At 41.0% G+C, this 22355-nt stretch overlaps 1 protein-coding gene across 1 annotated transcript in view; it reads left to right on the top strand.

Moving 5' to 3' along the window:
• Positions 1–399: 399 nt before the first annotated feature.
• Positions 400–22355, top strand: part of MTCL1 (microtubule crosslinking factor 1) — a gene marked incomplete at both ends in the record, with an annotated part of 44381 nt that continues 22425 nt past the window's right edge. The window contains 6 exon segments of the mRNA XM_010017166.1: positions 400–1725; positions 2672–2827; positions 10900–10992; positions 13862–14092; positions 15606–15794; positions 21972–22139. Of these exon segments, the coding sequence (XP_010015468.1) occupies positions 400–1725; positions 2672–2827; positions 10900–10992; positions 13862–14092; positions 15606–15794; positions 21972–22139 (2163 nt within the window).

Raw genomic sequence — 22355 nt, 5'->3', positions numbered from 1 at the left:
GGTGTCCCTGTCCATGGCAGGGGGGTTGGAACTAGATGGTCTTTAAGGTCCTTTCCAACTCAACCCATTCTGTGATTCTATAAATCTGTGATTATTTTCCACAAAATTTGCTCAGTATTTGAGAAAAACTAAACATTGTGCTGGCATTCTTGCATCACTGAACACCTGCACAGGCACACTTGATTTTTTTTCCCCCCTCTTTAACTCTGGTCAAGCTGCTTTGCTAATTTAACCACGACCAAGAGACGTGTCTCAGTTGTGTGGTTTGCGCAGCTCTGTTCTGTGTATTGTTTGCATACCTAAATAGATACAGCCCAGAGGGTGGGGAGGTGAAGACTTTGCAAAATAAGATACTTTATTATAATATAATCTTGGGGGGGGCTTGACTGTTCTTGGCAGGAGGACAGTGCTGATTTGAAGTGCCAGCTCCAGTTTGCCAAAGAGGAGGCAGCGCTGATGCGTAAGAAGATGGCCAAACTGGGGAAGGAGAAGGATGAACTGGAGCAAGAGCTCCAGAAGTATAAGTCCATCTATGGAGATGTGGACAGTCCCCTGCCTACTGGGGAGGCAGGGGGCCCACCCAGCACCAGGGAGGCCGAGCTGAAGCTTCGTTTGAAGCTGGTGGAGGAGGAAGCCAACATACTGGGCAGGAAAATAGTGGAACTGGAGGTGGAGAACAGGGGGATTAAAGCTGAGATGGAGGATATGAGGTGCCAGTATGAAAAAGAGTGTCTCAGCAGGGACCACATTTCAAGCATTCCTACCTCGCCCTACGGTGACTCCGTGGAATCTGCCACGGAGCTGCGCCGGCACCTGCAGTTTGTGGAAGAGGAAGCAGAGCTGCTGAGGCGGTCAATCTCTGAAATTGAGGATCACAACAAGCAGCTAACGAACGAGCTGAACAAATTCAAGTTCGAGCCAGGCCAGGAGCCAGGCTGGTTGGAAGAAACGGCGTCCAAGTGTGGTGGGACATTGCAAGAGGAGCTGAAGTCAGCCAGGTTGCAAATCAATGAGCTGAGCGGGAAAGTGATGAAGCTCCAGTATGAGAACAGGGTCCTGATGTCCAATGTCCAGCGTTATGATCTTGCCTCTCACCTTGGCTTGCGCACTTCCAGCCCTAGGGACAGTGACGCTGATAGCGATGCTGGGAAGAAGGAGAGTGACAGTGAAGAGGGTCGCCCACCCCAGCCAAGGAGAGAGGGGCCCATTGGGGGTGAGAGTGACTCTGAAGAAGTGTATGAGAAGACGTCGGGTTTTGGGAGTGGGAAGCCATCAGAAGTCAGTGACCTGTGCTCCACCGAGCTCATGAGAGTGAAAGAGGACACCGAGTCTTTAATTAACATCAAACGTGAGGCTGAGCGGCTGGAAAGGACCGTGGACCGCCTTATCACTGATACAGACAGCTTGATTTATGACGCGAAGGTGCATGTAACCAGCAGCCCATCCACCGAGCAGGATTTCAGAAGTGGTGAGGAACGGGGAGGAGATAAGCATGAACCAGAGCTTCTGGACACCGTCAACTCCAGGATGAAAGCCTTCCGGAAGGAGCTACAGACCTTCCTGGAGAAGGTTGATCACATTGGAGAGGGCCTCAAGGAGCAGATGGAGGACCTCTCCCCTCTTCCCCATCTCACAGAGTCTTCCAGCTTTCTATCCACAATGACATCCATGTCCCGAGACTCTCCCATTGGTAACCTGGGGAAGGAGTTAATCACTGACTTCCAGGTAGGTTGGCCCCTTGTTTGCCTTCTTTCTGCTTATCGTTTCTCTTTTTTTCTGGCATCGCTACCTTAGAGCTAATTTTCCTCACAGCTGCTTTGTTATGGTTTCAGACCTGCAATGTATTTAAGTGTGTAAAGTTAAACAAACACTTTATAGGCTTTTTTCTTTTGTTTGCACAACTCCTTTGATTCAGAGGCGGTTCCTCATGGCAAAAAGGCTAATCCACTGGTGCTATAGAGATCTGTCTTCTTTTTGTCTGTAACAGCAGTGTTTTCCCATGAAAGAGGAGATTAATTAAAAAAAAAATAAAAATCTGATGAATGTAAATTAGCAGCCTTGCTAAGAAATGTGAGGAGGTCTTTACCATGCTCTCTCATAAAAGGGTCAGGCGTGTTCTCAAAAGCCTTGCCAAAAGAACCCAACCAAATGCAGTTTTCTAAGTGATGTGTTTTGAAAAGCCTGCTTACAGCTCACTCCCCTAACCGAGCAGCGAGTGAGAAGCTCTGTAGCCAGCGAAGGACTGCCTTGCCTAAAGCGTTGCCCATGGGCGCATGTCTAAACTGCCACAACTGCCACACTGGATATGGCTTTTCTGCACAGCACAAGTAAGGAAGGAAGAGCCTTGTGTCCCGTATCCTTCATGACTTGTATGCTTGCTGTTGGTTTGACTCATGCATCCTCATTGCATGCGCCTCATAACCAGTGTTTGCATTCTTTTTTCCTCTCTTTCTCTTTTTTGCTTTTCAGATGTTTCAGCCCATCATTTTGCTCATCCTCATTTTGGTTTTGTTCTCTTCACTTTCTTATGCTACTGTATTTAAGTTGGTTTTTCTGTTCACGCTTTTCTTCGTCTTGTAGTTTTTCAGTCGTCTACCTTACCCATTTTTGTTTTCTTTATTCCCTTCTGTCCTTTTGTTTTTTTGTTATAAACCGCCCATGCACCTAACAGTCCAAACTGAGGGATCAGATGGAGTGGCAGCTCAAACAAGACCGTGGAGAGGAGCAAGAGATTCACCACCAGCGAGCCACCACCGACCCACACCGCAGAGCTGATGGAGACATTAAACTCTACAGGCCAGGAGACAAGGGCTGTTTCAGTCTAGAGGTCAGCAAAGCAGCCCGTCTTACTCACTGCCTCCTGCCTCCTTAGCCAGGAGATGAGTAACAGAAGGCAGGGGTTGGGGGAGTAAATTGGACCAAACAGAGCACCCATGTTGTGACACTTGTGATTGACCTCTTTTCCCCCTTGCAGTTTCAGATAGGCAAATTGGTCCTCACTTTGGACTCATCACCCTGCTCCCAGTAGCTTTGCTAAGTGGGAAAATATGGCTCATGGACCCACTAAATTGAGTATAGAAATGCAAGATCCCTGGAAGAGGTTGTAATCCTTGGTGTAAAATTATGCTTCCAGGTTTCACTTTGTTGGATATTTTAAATCTGGACAGTCTATAAATAGAGATCGCTTTACATTTTGCCTGGCAGTAGTCTGCACAGGAGAAGGTTTGATGCTGGTGTTCATGGTGATTCTCAACAAGGAACACAGCACCCTGCAGCTTCCAAAAAAACTTCCTTAAAGCAGAATTCTCCATTGTTTGGGTTGTTGAGTACTTTTCCATTCATCAAAAACATCAATCAGTTTTTATTTAAATCTTCATCCATGCAGAGGCCATATCCGCCTCAGTAAACATCTCCTTAGCTGCTTTCTCATAAACATAGGTTATCCAGACACTACAACCAGTCCTGAAGAAAATAATTTCTAATCTGTCTCCATAAAGGCAAGCTTGGAGCATTGGAAAACCTTTCTGCTGGCCACTGGGAAGCCAAATCCACCTTGAAACTAGAGTAGTTAGAGTAGCTTCTACGGAAGGATGAGTTTTAATGTGTTTATAACTCTAAAAAACACGTGCACAGTCCTTAGTATATCTGAGTCCCCTAAATGAGTCTGGGAAAAGGAGAATGCTGGCTGGGACAGCTGGGTTTGTAAGCGATAACAACCACTAGAAAGCAGGGTAGGAACAAAAAGCTTCAGGTGGCTGGTAGCCAAGCAGCATGATGCTGTGTTGAATATCAAAGGGAGAGTGGCCCTTCATCTTAACACAGGTAATTCTTTGCTGGTTTTGTTTTGCTTGTTTTTAATTATCCTGACAGTGCAGAGTTTTGGTAGTATTAGAATAATTTCTTTGTTCAGCTGCTTCTCTTCCAACTTTTCTCTCTTACTTAATAAACCTCAGGAAGAGATATCTGATAATCCCAGAACACTGTAAGTCTCTCACTGAAAGGTAAAGTCTTTCTTTCTCAGCTGTGAAATGGGCCAATGAGTTAGAGAAACCTTGCCGTTCAGCATGGATCCTTTTGCAATTATATTGGTCAATAGTTATGGTAGATTAGGTTAGAAAATGCCCACCGAAAATGTTTACAATATTCAAGAGTTTAAGTTCTGTCATCTTTATTAATTCCTCTTTACCTTAGATCAGCCTTGTTATTATATTAAGTCCTGTATGTATTAAGTCCTCTCAAGATTAGGGATTTGGGTAATTTTAGCACATCTTTTTTTTTCTCTCCCAGCATAGGATGATGGTCTGTAAACTCTGTACACCAAACTGCATTTAAACAGAGGGTGGATAGTTTCACACCACAGCCTGACAAGGAACAAGCCAGTAATTATAATCAAAGGTAGATACTAGCCAGCTTAGGTCTAGATGTGCTCAAAAGATGACCAAGCCTGAAGCTCAAATGGCCTCACTTGAGAAAATGCTGAAAACTAAGGTCTTTGCTTCGGTCAGGTTTACTTAAGCAACAAAGAATATTATACCGGTTTACACTGAAACTTCCAGTGGATGGGCAGCCAACTGAAATCTTAGAATCTGTAATAGTCAAACCCAAGTGAAGCAGAAGATTCATCCAAATAATTTTGTATAATATCATTTGTACTCTTTTATAATGTCATACACCGCACTAGCAAAAACCACCATTTTTTTGTGCCAGATGAATGAGCAGGAAAAAATATTACTCAAATACCAAAGTCATGTTTTAATTACTACAGAAAATTCTGGTGGAGACTCAAACCTTTCAATACCCACAGCAGAGATGGCCACACATAAGCTGTTATCTGCTGTATCTAGAAGTGAAAATGTATGCACTGGTTACTGGATAACATTGATGATCTTCCTACTGCATATGGACTTTCGGTGTGAGAACAACATATTTCATTTCAGGGAGGCTAATGTTTTCTTTCTAAGCAAGCAAACCCGTTTTTCTAAATTTAATTCTTTTTCAAGCTGTATTTTAAATGAAAAATTTCCCAAGCAATGCTGAGCAGCTTCCATTTAGCCATTTCTCCCATTTCTAAAAACGAGCATTGTGGGAGCCTAATTGTTTGATTAAATACAAAAAATGCAGATTGACCTGTGCTTGAAACTACCCAGTAGCCTAACTGTAAACATCTGCCTTTGTTTGGGCTTCGCACTGCAGTTGTTAGTGCAACAGTATTATTAGAATGTATTTGCATGTTAAAGAGGTGGGTTAGAGTCACAGTCCAAGGGAAATTATATCTCAAAATTGCCTTAAGAGCAGGGCTTTGTTTTCTTGCTGAAACAAGCATTCAGCTGCTGTTGCTGGAGGTTGGAGCCCATCGGGGTGGATGTTGGATCCATTATTCATGATTTTTGCAGAGCCAGGTTATGGTGGGAGGGAGAAATCATTCTTTACCATCCAAAGAAAAAGCAAGTGAACAAGTGAGAATTGCCCTGGCTAAAAGACACAGAGGAACTAAAAAAGAGAACACAATGCTTCATGGAACAAATGCCCGGCACAAATCAAAGGATTACTATGGCAACATATTGGAACTAGTGGGAAAAATGGTAAATAATTTTTCATCATCTGGTGAATTTTACCCATTTTACTAGTGGAATATCCATAAACAAAAGGCAGACTAAAGCAGGCTTCTCCTCTTTATTCAGAAACAAAAAGGCATTCTGGAGAATAAAAATTTTACTCTTTCTTATTCATATATGACCAAATATAGTCTGTTTGATATGTTTGATATATATATATTTGATACCTCATGCTCTGAAATGGAGCTGTATCTCCTAGTTCTGTTTGCTCCTTCAGAGGACATCAGTTCTGCCCTTACCTGAGTAAGTACATATCAACAAAGGCAAAAGCACTTATCTTTGCATTTCAGATTTGGATTATTTTCATAGATGGCTTTTTAAGATTTACACATTTGTTTCTTTTTTAAAGACTTTCACATTTTCTAGAAAAGTGCCACAAAGCTTATGGAAAAACAACCACTGAAGTGAATTCACTTACAAGGAACGAGTTGTCACAAGAGAATTAAAGTAAAAGCAGATAGAATCATAGAATGGTTTGAGTTGGAAAGAACCTTAAAGGTCATCTAGTTCCAACCACCCTGCCTCAGGCCAGGACACCTTCCACTAGATAAGGTTGCTCAAAGCCCTATGCAGTCTGGCCTTGAAAACTTCCAAGGATGGGGCATCCTCACTGAGGTTTAGGGCTACCCCAATTCTTCTGATACAAACAGGAAAGAAGGAACTCAAATCATGTCTGGTGTTGAAAATCTGACAGATAAGTCTGTTCTACATGTTTTGATTGCTAATAGGCAAATATTCAATGTATTTTTGAATTTTAGGTTTCAGTTGTCATATTCCTCTCCAACAGTTAGCTACCACTAATAAAAATTATAAGGTACTTAAAATCAAGGTGAAATTAAATAGGCTAGAGAAGGTGAGAGCATGTCTTAAAAAGGAAGTCTTCCACAAGGTCTAGTAATAAAGTAGTAATAAAGAGCTCACACTGAAGAATAATTTATTCTAGGCCATTCTTGTTCTGTTTATCCATTTTCCTTACTTGTCATGCCCATAAGAATTATAAAACAGCTCTATTACTCTAAGTTAATACCTGGGTTAGGTGTGGACCAGCAAGTTAGGTAAGTCACTTTGCCACCTGCTTTGAATCAAAAGTTCTGTATGGATCCATTTTGGATATACAGGGAGAATTTCGGTCTGTATTTTGAATGTTCTAGTTTTAGCTGGGTTTGGAATATCTGTGTTCCTTCTATGCAATTTTCATAATTCCCTGTGAGAGCTTTTCAGCTGGATGGCTTTTGCAGCAGCTCCCAGCCATGTGCTGAGAATTTGCACATCCCTTTCTCTTGCCCTGATTTAAGGTTTTGTTTTCACAGAAAGAAAGCAGTGAATGTTTTATACATTGTGGCTTTCCTTTCTTTTTGGGAAAAAAAAGCAAACCAAACCAAAATATAAAACCCAAAACAAAACAAAAAAACCCTCAGCAAATGAGGGCACATAGAAAGTTGTATGTCTTAGTGTCCACTGTTCCTCCAGTGCAAAGTTGTGGGAAGAAGACAGACAAACTAGTGCTGACAGTATTCCTTCCCACCAAGATTAGGGGCAGCAAGAATAATTTACTTTGATGAATTGTATTCTTTCTTGCTATGCAAGATTCTGTAAAGGTTGACAATATAATGGCTTAAAAGACCCTTTATGATGTAAATCTGGATATCGCAGTCCTAACTGAACTCCGTGAGACTTTGTGTACTATCCATACAATGAGGTGGATTTTTAAAGACTTAGAGCAAAGTGTTCTCTCTCCATATAAGCACAGACAAATAACTACACAACTGCCTCTTGTAGCAAATGGAATAAATGTAATTTATTTTCAAGGGGCGAGGAGGAGAGTACACCTTGAGAAGCAGCCTCTGAGAATTCAGTTAGATGTGTATTGCATATAAAAAGTAATACAAAATGCACTGGAAGTTCCTTTCTGATCTGGTTGATTATATCTATCTATGCAATGGTCAGTACATGTGAAAAAGTAGCAGTTTTTAAACTGCATGGTCAAATGTAAGGTCTAAATATCAAAGCATATAACATAGCATTAGGGAAGCAGCATAAGATGTTTATTTTTTAGCTTCCGTGGAATTACACACGAATGCTGGAGAGCATCTTTCTACCCTGCTTCCTCAGGGTATGCTCCTCCTTCAATTGCTCCTGGAAAAAAAAAAAAAAAAGAACAAAAAGAAAGATTCCATGAAATTTGATGTTCACAGTTGTTGCATATAAAATGATTGAGTTTGCAGGCAAATTGAGGTTGTAATTAGCTATGGTAAAATGGAGAAAAGGGACGAGCGAAACCCAGCTGTACCTCATGGTGCATGGCAATCACACAAAAACAAGTTGTGGCAGAAATGTGGGATTGTGTGAGCTGGAACATAACCTGAAAAGCTGTCAACATGCTGAGAGGGGCAGAAAGGGGTCAGTGCAATAAGGGTGCAGTGGTGAAGCCCCCGGTGTGTGAATAACTTTTCTCTGCATATCCTCTTGAGGTAAAGACATAGGCATGAATTAGCTTGTTCTGGCGTGGTAACAGGTGGGAGAAGAGGATTCAACAGAAGGATTTGGCACTGCCTGTCCAAGAGGACAGGAATGGAAGTGGATCTGGAAATGCACTTAACTGGGATACATGGGAAACTGCCAGTCAGTGTTAAGCTGCGCATGAAGTGTAGCTGTTTCTGTGGTGCTGTGATGGAATAGTACCAGGTCTTAGTTCCAGTTATATTGTGTTCGTATGTCTTGTGGTTTTGTGTCTGTTTCTGTGGTGTCGGTACGTAGCGTTTGTTAATGAGAACAAAGGAAACAGGTTAACAGGTTAACAATTTTTGTGTCCATTATGTAGCAGTGGTGTTTTCCAAACCAAACCAAAACTACAGTTGTGCCACAGACTAAACCCTGCTGATTATATGATTATATGTGTTAGGGGCCTGATTTCCACATGTAAACATATAGACATCCATCAGTGCAATATCAGATACCTGAACTGCATACACAAATATCACATGATGCATTTCTACATATTCTTCATTCATGATCCAGACACTGAGCAGCAGTCTATTAGGTGCTTAAGCAAGCTTATCTCTCTTGATTTGAGCAGTATAAATCCCCATGCTACTGGTAGAAATGACTTTACATGACATTATAGATTTTGAAGAGTCCTCACATTGCACTGGAAGGAAAAAGTTGTGCAGCTCTGCATTCATGCATTAAGTGCTTTTCAACATGTTTACCACTCCTGAAAATATATTGTCCTTAAAGAGGCAAAGCAATTGTAAGAAGATTTGCACTGTTTAGTGTACATGTAATAGCCTATCTGCCTTTATGATGTATTTAATCTCTTCTTAGTAGTTCCAACAGTTATCACATAATCCTAGCACCCAGGTTTCCTGAAACTTAGCTTTTCATGGATTACCTGTTTATCGAAAATTTGTATGAGTTAATAATTTTCTAATTTTGCAGACACAAGGTGTTGTCAGTATACACATAACTATGTGATTCCAATTAATTCTAGTCTGAATTAGAACAAATGATCTTTTAGCAAATTGTTGTTCATTGGAAAACTCAAGTGTGAAGTGAATAGAGAAAATACAAACCTTACCTTCCTGGTAAATTTTGCTGCTCTGATTTAGTTTCCAGTTTCAGGAATCCCAAGACCAATAATATTTCTACTTACCCAAATGAGCAATCATACGGCTGCAAGGAGAGGCATACTAAGATCAGTAATTATTGTGACCAAATTTTGGCCTTGTGCAATACAAAATGTCTGCAACATGTTAAGGTGTAAGATTAAATCGGTAAGGGAGATAACATTCTCTTGGTCACTTCATGTGTACCTTTCAGAGGGCTGGAAGTGTCTTTTCCTCAGATACAAAACATACTTGCACAAGTCAATAAGTGAATCAAGTCAAGAAGGAACTGATAAGGCCCAGAAAGTGTACGTAAGGGTGAATTTTATTTTCCAGCCAAGTCTCGTCCTGTGGGAGGTTTATGGGATGCTTCCATCTTCTTTTTCCCTAGAGGAGCAGAGGAGCCTCTGCCCCAGTGACAAATACTTTCTGAATAACCAGAAGTGTCCCAGCAAGGGCTGCCACATCCCAAACAGCAGCAGCAGCTGGCTTTGCTCTTGAGAAGTAGGAGGAGAGCCTGGGGAGAGGAGATGGGTGCCAGAGCTGATGTCAGAGGGAAAATGGCAATACAGCCCCTGAGAGTGGTCCCACGACCTGTGTTACATCCTTGCAGCTGCTGAGGTTGGAGCGCGCTGGACACTGGCCAGCAGAGAATTTGGAATTATGCTTTGAAGCCTGAAGTGATCCCTGCTTTAAATGTGTCCTTACTCTTGGAAGTAGGAGTTTGGTGCTGTAGTGTTTTCTGTGGTCACACATGTGAAGAGGGTGGCATCTGGCCAAGCATCATCTTTGTACAGACAAGTCAGTTTTAGCTCCAGTGTGAGAGACAGAAAAGAAAGAGTTCTGATCAGGAATATAAGTGTCACCAGATTAATTAACAGAGTATAAATAATGAGGTCTGACTATGCCTTCTTGGATCTTTATTTTTGAATTAAGTAACTTTCAGAAGTAAAGTGGATGAGACACTGAACCTGAAGATAACATAAAATTGGAAGCATTAAGATTAGGATGGTGTTGGACCTGAAAGGGGAGATACTTAAGCATTTTGGTCAGATCTCAGCCTCACACAGCTTATCCCTGTGACATTTGTGGAGTAATTGTTTTGAGTAGAAATCACAAAATGAAGTTGACTTGTGCAGAGACTTGTTATGTATCTGAAGAAAAGGACCTTATATGCTTAGTCGGTATATAAATGTTATCCGATTAACTGCCTAATCAGAAATGTTGCAAATGAATAAATAATTAGGTCCAACATGCATCTTCTGCAGAGATGTTAAAATTTTTATAGCTTTATTATCATAAATAAATATGACACCAAATATGTAATCCTGTAAATAGGAACTCATATAGCAAATGTCATTGATGGTGCACTCTCTACTACTCGAGTGCAAACCCAGAGCAGAGGCCTGAAGGGAGTACCCAGCATGTAACATCAGCATCCCAGCTTTAGTTTTCAGAGGAAGCCACACAGGAAGTTCCCACACATATTTAGGGCATTGCTATTTATTTGCACACTGTGCTTTGGTTTTAACTATTGATAACCGTGAGTTGCGCAGATGCTTGTCCTGCAGTTCTTTTCTTTTTTCCTTTTTTTTTCCACCACGAAGACACATTTTCTGCTAAACTTATCCCTTTGTCCTGCTGATCAGCTCAGGGATTCCCATGTTTTACCTGTACAGAATGTATCGATACAGGAGCTTCAGGCTCAGCTTGAGCAGGAGACAAGACTTCACCGAGAGGAGCAAGAAAAGTTTACAGAAAGGATCATCCAGGTAAATACAAAACCCACCGGCTGGGAGAGACGTGTGACCATGACATATGTCATGGACCTTGTTTGTCAGGACCATGGGAACTGTGTCCTGATGGCCGCGCCTGCTTGACCTCCTCTGAGTAAATGAAGAATCTGGAAGTTGGGGAAGTGTAAACTCAAGCCTGTTTTGCAACTTTGAATCTGGCTTCTCTGCTTGGTGGAGAGAAGTTTTGTCCTCCCCTGAGTGGGACAAGTCGAGGTAGAGACCTGAAATACTGCATGAGGAATTATATCAACCCCTTCAGCTCTCTGTGAGCTGGGGAAGGGTGTGTTTGATCTCTGGGAGCACGGTTTGGCTCTATGCCTTATTCTGACCCCTCCTAGTGCAAAGAAAATCAACACTTCTCTGGAGCTGGAGGAGTCGTTACACACTCATAACTGAGACACAAAGCAGGGCTTTTTGGTATTTCTCAGCACCCTGTGCTCCCAACCCTCTTATTTGTAACTAGTGAATAAAACATATTTTGTTACATGGGCTCCCCCTGCTCTTTTGAAGGCTGGAACAGATTAGTCAATCGTTTTGTGATCTCTAATTCCTAGAGCGAAAAAAATCTGCTGCTAATTTTTGCAGGCTGTTTGGCTCTTAACTGCAGTTTTCTTTTTAAATATACTTCATGGACTAAATTCAGCATAATTGTTCCATGTCTAGAGCATTTTTCCTTGTGCCAACTTATCTCATTGTGCCCAAGTGGTATCTCTCCATTTTTTCATAAGTAGCTTTAATTTCCAGTTGATCTCACTAGGAGCTTTCTCATGGAGGCTTTTGAAACCAACCAGTAAACTGATTTCCTTCCTGGTTGCCTTTGCCATGAAAGCTTTTTGGAAGCTATGCCTGCCTCTTAAAGTTCTTTTCTTTTATAATAACTATCCATTGAAAAAGCATAATACTCTGTGAAGGTACGTCCACCAGGGTCTTCTGCAAGAATTTGTGACCATGGGGACTTAGATCATAACAGCTTGTAAAAACAATGAAAAATGCAGCAAAATCAAAGCTAGTTATTCGTGTTGAGAACTAGTAGAAACAAAGAATAAAAGCATCTTCTGGATTCTTCATTTTTTCCAGATCATGCCCATCCTGTTGATATTTTCCTTTTTTATAATCTTCCAGGATTTCTGGTGGAAATGACTCAGGTATTTGCTGTATTTAACCATAGCTTCATTTGGTGGAAGAATCTGCATCAACACAGAATCTATTTGTTTCTCTATGTAAAGACTAAGTTTTAAATAAGCCCCTGTTTTACTACTGCATTTGTATCAATGTTTAATGATACCAAATTGATGTGTACAATTTCCATGAGTGTTACTAAGAGTTGCGTGTATGGTTTTTTTGGGCCATTATAGCTAATTTTGTTCCAGACTACTTTTAAGCTGCATTTTAAACCCATGTAAGCTAATAACTACTGTAAATAGTTTTCATTTAATCAGACTTTTTAAAGAATAGTAGCATAGATGCTGAAAATTTGCATCATGCCAGAGCACACCATTTAAAGGGCAGAAAAGTCATTAGTAAACAATCTAGTATGCACCAGTAGCCTGTGTCAGGAGCATCTGAATGTTACCATGAAAATCAAGCATATATTTCTTAGCAGCACTAATTTCTAAGGGGTCCATGCTCCTGAAGAAGAATCGCTGATGTATTCTTCATTCCTGTGTGAATGTTGTTTGTTTCAGGGTATGTTCTTATGGTTCAAGTGGTTGTGGTCATTAGTGTACTGTGGCTTTCATAGATTCCATCTATGGAGCTGGTCAGCAAAGGGAGAGGGTGTTGTTCCACAGAATGGAAAATAACAGAAACTGGCATCTGTAAGCAGTGGCTCTGTACTTATTTTCTGTTTACCATTCTTGATCAGTGTGAACCACAGCTTGGTTGAAGTGGAAACATTATCTCATCCATGCAGAATGTGAGATGTTGTACAGCTAACTTGTACAAGTGCTGTTGGGCACAGGTCATGCCATAGTTCGATTTTGACATATTGAGGGAGAAATCACATTAAAAGAATAATGTTTCAGGTGGCTTTGTGTTGAAACAGATGTAGTTCCAAAGAATGAGCTTTTCTTGGTGCTTCTAGTAGTGAAACTGAGACATGCCCACGGCAGGTGGGTTGGAATTAGATGATCTTAAGGTCCTTTCCAACCCTGACTATTCTATGATGCCGAGCTGCAACCTTTTTCTGTCTCTTCGGTACCTGTGTGTGTCCCCAATCTAGTCATATCAGAATGAGAAAATGTTTACTGTGAGTTGTTCAGATGCCTCCAAGTGTGAACTATTGAGAAGTGAGAGACCAGTAGTTACATCTGAGATGCTGGAGGTGGTTCCTTCAGAAGCATTGCCTTTCCAGAAGCAGAGGGAGACAGCACAGAGAAGAGGATGAGTCTGTGGCTGGGGAGGGAAGAGGCAAGGATAATATCCAATTTGTCTGAAGGGCAACTGTGGGCCCACCTTGTAGGAATGGCTGAAAGCATTTATTAGGTGCAATATGTGCAGCAATGTGGGATGATGGCTGTGCTGGGAACATAGTGCAGGGATACAATCAAGAGAGGGAGGAAAATATCATTGGTATAAAATGTTTAAGCAACAGCAGATGTCTCGTGCATCTTTAAAGTACGTGTCCACTTCCACAGCTGCCTACTTGCCTATGGCTGTCTAAGCGAAGCTTTTCAGCTTTCCTCAACAGTTATAATTGCTGAGGAACTTATTGAGCCAAACTCAATAGTTACTCACTACTGATGAAAATTGGAGATTTCAGTTTGTCTCACCCAACAAAATACAAGTCCTGGAAACTGTCACAGGACACCACCACATTGATACGGTGTCTGTTGTTCCATTTAAGCTGGAGGAGGAGCATTTGCAGACCCTGCGGAGGAAAGACTTGGAAGTGCAGAGCTTGACTTTGCAGAACAAACTGGAAGAGAAGACCTGGAGCCAGGAGAAAAGTCTGCTGCAGCAAGAACTCAGGCATTTCAAGCAGGACACCTTTCTTCTGTATGTCAAACTGAAATGGCTGCTGAAACACTGGCGGCAAGGCAAGCGGATGGAGGAGGAAGGGGAGGACATATTAGAGGTAACTGTCCCTTATTAACCAAATAAAGTTGCAAGCAGTGGGGTACTAGGATGCAGTTCTTTAAGTGTAGACCTTAAATATGATATGGCAACAGCAACTTTATAAATACATATAGATTTAAAGGGGATTCAAATTAATGTTTAATGAAACCTTTTCTTAAGTTGGCTTGTGCTAAAGTATATTCTGCATATGACTCCTGAATAATTTTGTGAAAGAAAATAACTGTTAGAGAACTGGTAGAGTCAAATCTGTTTAGATGGGTTGAGTTTTGTCATTTTCTCATCATGTGCACAGTGTGTTCCTTCCAAAGCCTTCAGCGATACAGATGGAGGGAAGCTCTGTTTTCATGTTGGCAAGAGAATTATACAGCTTTTTGTGGGAACTTACAGTGATTCATTCTTGTTTGTTCCTCTTCTCCATACACAAGTCTCTCACCGTCAGCAGCCGTGCACCAGTAGTCATCATGGTGATTTTCCAAGCAGTGACTAAGTTACTATCAGGAATTTCAAAAGTACATAACGACCTGGAATCCCCAAGCTGGCACATCTCAGCAGGAGTGTGATTGCCAGCAAACATGCACCGTGAAGAAAGGTGCTGCTAAACTGTGTCGAGTTGCACAACCAGAATTACCATTTCTGTGGAAATCTTACCTAAAAAAAAAAAAAAGTCAAAAAAAGTGTTTGCCCATTCTGACACTTTATACAAAATTATTGAGAATAATAGATATATTTTGCAGGTTCGTGCAATTCTGAAACCATTTGCTAAGACAACTAAGTAGGTTTTCTCAGCATTTCTGATACTTGTGTGCCTGGTGTTTTTCGGTATTAGCTTCATTTGGCAGTACAAGTAACCTTTCAGGTCTGGTAGGAGTATGCTTAAGTTGAATACTCCAGTGTTTTGTATTCTTAGATAAAGGGTGGATGAACTTCTTTACCTTCATCTGCTGTGGTAATATGAGTCAGAAACAAGAGATGAGTGGCTATGTAGCTTCTACTTTACCTCAACAGTACTAATTTGCTTCTGCGTAAACTAGCTCATCCTCTAATATCAAAATCACTTACATTTTTTTCACCTTTTGGATTTTTTGACTGGTTAATTTATAATCAATCCACCTCCAGTCATTATTGGATTCATGTGTTTTGCTAATGCACTAGAGAGAATAACGTGATAGATTTGGATACTTCCTGATCTCCATATCTCCATCAGACAATACACCAGTGCCTTGTATGGTTTTTCTTAACGGGTGATGAATTATATCCACTGTGCTACATTACACCCATCTTCTCAGCTGCATAGATCTCCTTTTTTGCAGACCTGCATGGTGTTGGTTCACATACACAAGATGTCATATATCACCCAAAGATCATTTCCTGTACCTTACAGGATAGAAGTCAATATATTCCACTGCAGAGATGCAGGGGAAGATAGTCCCTTCCCTTAGCCCTTCAATAAATTTCTGTCCCCGAGGTAGATGGCAAAATAGCATTGATATGTCCCATCTCTTACATTTTAGATCGAGCACCCTGAGGCCGTCCCAGGCTTTGGCATTCAGTCTGAGCAGAAGGTAGATGACACAGAGCAAGAGGAGGAGGAAGAGGATGTTGTGTTTGCACTGACAGATTTCTCCCAGCGTTCCACCACAGAGAGCACTGATCATGGACCACAGCTGCAGACTGCAGAATTACTACAGCAGCAGAAACAGGTACTATACTGTTTGTTTATCATGCCCTGGGAATGGAAACTGGATTTTCCAAGGGAATTAATTTTCTTCTGCTGTGTTAAATCACTGAGAATCATACTTGTGAAAATACATCTAGCTACTCAGCAATTACAGTGGATTTCATCCATTATATTTATATTTAATCAGGAGCCATGTGATGACTGTTCTTCTCTTGGCAGATACTATCAGTGAAAAATCCTATTTCCTCTCGTGGCTGTTTGCCCAGAAACATCTATCAGTATGTGATGGTTTGGAGAACTTACATGCTCCTCTTGCCTGAGCACATCTCTTTTATTCTGCTGTCAAGCTTTTAGCAAGAAGAGCTGATTTTATTTTCTTTAAATCATTTACAAAACGATCACATGCATTTAATGTTTTCCTTAGAGATGATGGGAAAACAATGCAAAAGTTCCTTCCTGTCACTGGGCTCAATTTTAAATGTCTAAAAGCAAATCATGCTAACTTTTCCCTGACATCTTCTGTGCCCTGACTGTGTCTGTCAAAGCACTGCTATGTATCCTAGTTTTTTCCTTTGTGCATTTAATATACCAGCAATCCTAACAATAATAATAGCAAACACTCAAAGGGGACAGACTTAAAGCTTCCACCAGTTCTTCAGGAGCATCTTCTGATATTTTTAAAATGGAAAACATTCAGATGAGAGCATCCTGTCACATAGTATTATTTGCAATCATAAGCAGAACAGAGCAAGAATTCTCTCTAAAGCTCAAATTCAGTGAAAAAGGTCTTGAAGCCTTATGTCTTATGCCCCATCTCTATTTGGGCCCTTGACTTGCGAGCCAACTCCACAGCAAGAGTTCTCAGACAAATACATACACTCTATGACCACAATACTTGGCTTGCAACCTACTTATCTAGTTCAAGATGTAACTTTAGTTAGAATTTCTGTTTGAATAAAATAGTAGAGATCTGTGGTCTTTATGCTACTTCATATTCTGCTTTAAGTTTATATAATCTTTTGCTTTCCTTTTTCATAGTGCTAGCTGACAACTCCATTCTCTAGCATTTATTTTCTGTGAAGTGTGCTACCGAGGTAGTATTCATTTGATCAGTTTGGCATTTGGAAAGGTTCTCCCTTGCCAGTCACTCAGACCCATCACTGGCGTCCTCTCAGCAAGCTCTTCTTTGCCAGAGGCTGAAGGCAGCCATGGAATAGATGCTTCTGAGTATGTCATTTAATGGCATTCCATCTGCAGACTGATTTAATCCAGAATAAGTAAAATAAATATAAACCAACATGCAATCTCAGTAGAAACTCTGTCATGTACAAACTTTGCATATAGATCTCTTAAAATGACCAAGAACATTCTAATAAACTATGTCCTCTTTAAAATAGTGAGTGCTTAGACTTTAATCTCAATTAAGGTGGCAGAAATGGGAAGTAGGATTGCTTGTAATTCATTTTTAGGTAAATTGCATAATGTTCTAATGCAGCAGTTCCAGCTAATCTTGCTTAAACAAATGATCCATAGGAACAGACCACATCTCAGTACCCCTCTTGATAACGAATAGGGCATGGTACCCGAATGGACTTGTGACGGTAAAAATGGGTTTCATCTTTCCCAACCTGGAAAAAAGTGTTATTTCAACACTGCAAGAATGAGTGAGTTTGCTAAATATTTCTCATTTTAAGCAGTATTATTTGTTTTGCCCACTCACGCTAGTGAATCTTATAACAAGTGCTGTTTATTAACAGGTATGTAAGAAGGGTTTTCAGTGCTACAAGGCCCTGTCAATAGGAAGAAAGGCCTATGATTATTCTTTGGCATAGTAGTAGGAAGCCCTGGTGTAGGTTAATACTGACACTGTCATAGATACAGGGCATCGGAAGGGTCTTCTGAAGCACTGTGACAGGAGTAGCTGCCTGCACACCTGTGCTCTTGAGGCTCTGCCTTCACATGTCTTAGTATCAGTTGTGTCTGAATTTTCCATCTCACTGCTGTGGGTGTCTTGGCCATGCAAACCTCCTGCATGCAGGATCTTCACTGTGCTCATCAACCTCACAGACCCTGGTCCTTGCTCTAAAACCTTATAGACTTTCACCCATAAACATGACTTCTACTTAAGTCATACATGATTCCAAACCACATTAACTAAACAAAAAATAGAGCAAGAAAACACTTCACCTGTGTTGTCCCAGCTTTAAAAGCTCTGAGAGTATCAGCAGACCCAGAGCACATCCTTCCTGAAGGGTTGGATCTCAGCAGTGCTAACCTCCCAGTATACCACTGACTAATCAGGCTGTGCTGAAAAACCCTCAGGGTTTTGGGGATCTTCTGCAGGTTCCTTAAGCCCACAGCTGAAAAAAAAGCACTATTTGTATGGGGAATTTGGAGTAAGTGGTAAAGATGGAAGTGTCCAAGGTTTGCACCTACCCAGGAGAGCCCTAAGTTGCTGGCTCTGCCTGACAATCTCCAAGATGAAATGCATCAGCACTTGTTTCACATTAGGAAGGAAATTTTGCAATAGCCTGGGAGTGGCTGAGATAACTAGGTCAGAAAAAAGAAAGGGCTTACAGTAACTTGAAGTAACCCATATTTATTTTTAACATTTAATGTTAATATTTAATGGCTTGTGCTTTCAGCCTGCACTCTTGCTGCTGACTTTCTCACCCTGCCTGGAAAGTGGAATTGTTTTGAGAAAAAAATGGTAAAGCCTGAGGCCTTAATCTCAACAAGCAGCCTTTAATTTTACATTATTATGATTTGAGGTACTCAACTTGATGGAAAGTACACATCTCCCTTGTCTGGAATTTTTATGTGGCCAGTGTGTGGTGGGATGAAGGCATAGCAGAGGGGAAAGGGCAGAAAAAGGTAGGTTGATGAGAGGCAGAGTAGATGGGGACTCTTAGAAGGGACAATTCATCTTTCTCTTCATGGTGTTGTCACTTGGCTTCTAGCTGAGGCACACTGCAGAAAGGCTCAGGAGCCAAGCAAGAAGTTTGGTCATGGGCAGAAGATAAGAGGCTAGTAGGGGAGGGCTTCCTGTAAGTCAGTGAGTGTTTCCACATGTGTAATAAGAGATCAGGGAGAATTGCCTATAGAAAAAGGAACAGCTTGTGTTAAGTTGAGTAGAAAGGTTGAGATACCTGTTGGATGGTGTAAGATGAAGGTGAGTAAGAAGAGAGTTTACACATCTATGGTCTAATGGAAAAAACATAAAAAACTACACACTCGTGGAACAACAAAACCCCCAAATTAGAAGTTTTTTTGCTCATACAGTGTTTGTTTTCAATACTTAGCTATTTGGAAAGCCCAGAGCAGTAGTAATTAGGACCTAAATACACTAAAATGATTTGCACCAAGATACAGCTTCACTTTTGCCTAGATCTGTGATTAGACAGAGGAAATGCACAGTTCTTGTTCACTCTCAAGTTTAGACTCTTGACCTTGTGGTTTTAATTGACTCTCTACTAAACTGCTTGTAATCCCAGACTGTGACTAAATTCAGAAGTGAAATTCTCAAAGAAGAAAGAATTATGATTAAAAGCAGACCCAAGCTTCCAACAACTGCCCTGTTCCCAAACTTTTCTTGAGCTGGAGGTTTCCATCTGTGGGCTGACTCAACTTAATAAGACTCCAAAGCCCTGGAATTTAACTGAGGTTTACTACATTAAACTTTTATTTATTGTTAGCTGTTGTTTTCTTTATCTATAAATCCTGAGCTGTGGATACAACAAGACTTCAAACTGCTTTTGTAATTCTCCTGTCTTAGATCAGTTGTGAATCTGTCAGATTCCTCCATGCTCTAACTTTCAGTAACTGGTAAGGTACTGAAGAGCCAGCTTATTGCATGGGAGACTGTCCAGGGTATCACAGCCATGTCCCGTTTCTTCTGCCTGTGTGCAACATCCCTGGGAGGAAGGGGAAGACCATAACAATCCTTGTTATGTATCTGCAAGACTTATGCAGAAGCTGTTTGGCAGCTTTACAAGCAGGAATCTAAAGCATGTCTAGAGGTAAACGTCATATTTCAGAGCACATTGTCTCAAAAGCACTTTGTCTATTCTCCAAAAGCAGTTTGGCAACACAGAAAAAATAATCTCTCACAACTCTCCAGCTTCAGACTGTTAATACAAAGTCATGAAAAACAGACTTCTCTGCAGGAATTAAAAGTATGTAACCAAAATTGGATTTATATTGGCAAGTTAATTAAAATCCCAGCAAGCCCAGGGGGCACCTGGGGTACTTGTCTCATACAGTGACATTTATGTAATGCCTCTAGAAATAAGACATGCCCTCACCCCAGTAGGCTACAAACCTGCAATGAGGCTTGTTTGGCTCCTCTATGCACTAGTCCATCACTTCTTTCTTTGCAAATTTAATTTTTATAGGACTCTAAAGCTATCAAATGTATGCATGGGAATGAGGAATGTAGCTTGCTTTAGTGTTATTTGGTTTTATTTTTCTTCTGCCTGTTTTCCCTCATGAAGCCTTTAGACTACTTTGCCAGAGAAAGGTTTATGCAGCATATCAGAAAACACAGAATGTGGCTCTTGAATGAAAGCACTTCATAGACATTTGGGGTTAGGGTTTTCAAAGAGGATGAGGCCAGATTTTAACGTGCTTAACATGCAGCAGCTCCTGTTGTGACACTAAAGACAAATCTTCAAAAGAGCTCTTATTCTGATTACTACACAAGGGGCTTGAGATGTTTGGAGAATTTAGCCTTAATTGGGTATCAGCACAAAAATTCATGGTGGAAACATAAAATCTCGTTACATATTGAATAGTAGGTGATCTTACATGCGTGATGGAGACTGCTGCTGTATAGTAGGAAAATGCTAATTGGCATTAAATGTTAATGGAATTAATTCTGCTTCTGTGGGTGCATTTCTTAAAAAACCCCATGTTGTACACCATCACATTTCATTAGCCCAAACAGATTATAGGTCAGCCAGTGAGCACCTGCAGTCATTTTCCTGCATCTAGCATGATGAAATCAAATAGCTTGGAAAAAGTAGACCGCATTTGTTTGTTTTTTAAAGAAAAAGGGCACCATGTTGTGTCTGATTAGTGATTATGAAAGTGGATAAGGTGGGTTCAGTGGTGCCAAAAATCTGATGAGCATGTGAAATCAGATTAGTTGTCTGCATAAAATTTTATATGTATTGTCACTGAAAAAAAGCACATGAAAATTATTTAGGTTTTTGCATACATCTGTTTACTTGACTTGTCTACAAAGAAGTCCCCAGGTAGTCCATTCTTGGCTTCTGGCTAGCACAAGAGCACAGACATTTCAGTGTGACCATGACATTCTCAACAAGATGTGGATGGGGATGCACTCTTTGATCCCATCTGCAAGCGGGAAAGTGGCCTACCTGGCATTCATGCCTCTGGTACCAAAGTGCTGCTGCAAAGCTAACCTGTGTGCAGCTGCCTGGGGCTGAGCAGAAATGTGAAGTACAGACTAGCGAAACACCTTAGCAGAGATACCCAGCTCAAAACCTCACTTTTTTTTTCCCCAAAGTAATTTTATCTGACTATACAAAACCATTGAAAATTAATCCTTTTTCTTTATATGTAGTTTACAAATATTTGATGCTTGATGCTGACCAATGACTGTATGTATAAGATATCCAGCTACCAAACCAACCTCAACTTTGATTTACAGTATTAAAAAATCTACAGTATTAAAAAATTTACAGTATTACAAACTCCAGCTTTGATTTACAGTATTAAAAAAGAAGTTATTACAGATGTCCTCAGTCCAAAAAGATGCTTATTGCCTTTTTCAGGGTGACTTAAGGATCTTTGGCTTTCAGGGGTGCTTCAGGACTGGAGCTAACAAGAAGTAGAATCATAGAATTGCAGAACCATAGGATCATTTAGGTTGGAAAAGACTCTTAAGATCACCAAGTCTAACCATAAAGCTAGCACTGCCAAGTCCACCTCTAAACCATGTCCCTAAGCACTGCATCTACACATCTTTTAAATACCTCCAGGAATGATGACTCAATCCCATCCCTGGGCAGCCTGTAGACACAGAAGGCATTGCTATTCTTAGTTTTCTCATGCAAAAGTTAGACCAGGCACTTTCTTTTCCATGCAGTACTTGTGTAGGCATTTTTCATCCTAAAAATGAAACTGGAGGTTGCATCCATCCAACGACAGGATTTCGTTTGCTGTGTTTCTGCAGGCAAGTGAAAGTCGGAAGCTCCTGAACGCTCTGAAGGGTTTGCTGGATGACTTCCGCTCGGAGCTGCGGGACGAGGAGCGTGAACGCCAGGGGCTCCAGCAGCAGTACGCCCTGCACAAGGCAGCCTGGGAGGTGGAAATGACTGAACTGAAGTGTCACCTCGAAGAGGTAACATCCCCTGTGTCTGACATCAGTAAAGAATGGCTGAGGTTCTTAATGAAACAGGAAATCTGTGACAGCAGGAAAGGGACTGCATTTATTCATTTTATCCTGGTGCCTGAAAGCTCCGCTGAAGCCTGAGAAAGCTTTGCCTCTGGAGTTGTCTCTTGGATTCCAGTTGTCCCAGTATGAGGGCTCACATAGTAGGTACTGTGTAGCATAGGT

The sequence above is a fragment of the Nestor notabilis genome, unplaced genomic scaffold (assembly GCF_000696875.1).
Source record: "Nestor notabilis isolate BGI_N333 unplaced genomic scaffold, ASM69687v1 scaffold5166, whole genome shotgun sequence".
Lineage (NCBI taxonomy): Eukaryota > Metazoa > Chordata > Aves > Psittaciformes > Psittacidae > Nestor > Nestor notabilis.
The sequence above is the reverse complement of the archived record's forward strand: the minus strand, read 5'-3'. Positions and strand labels throughout refer to the sequence as shown.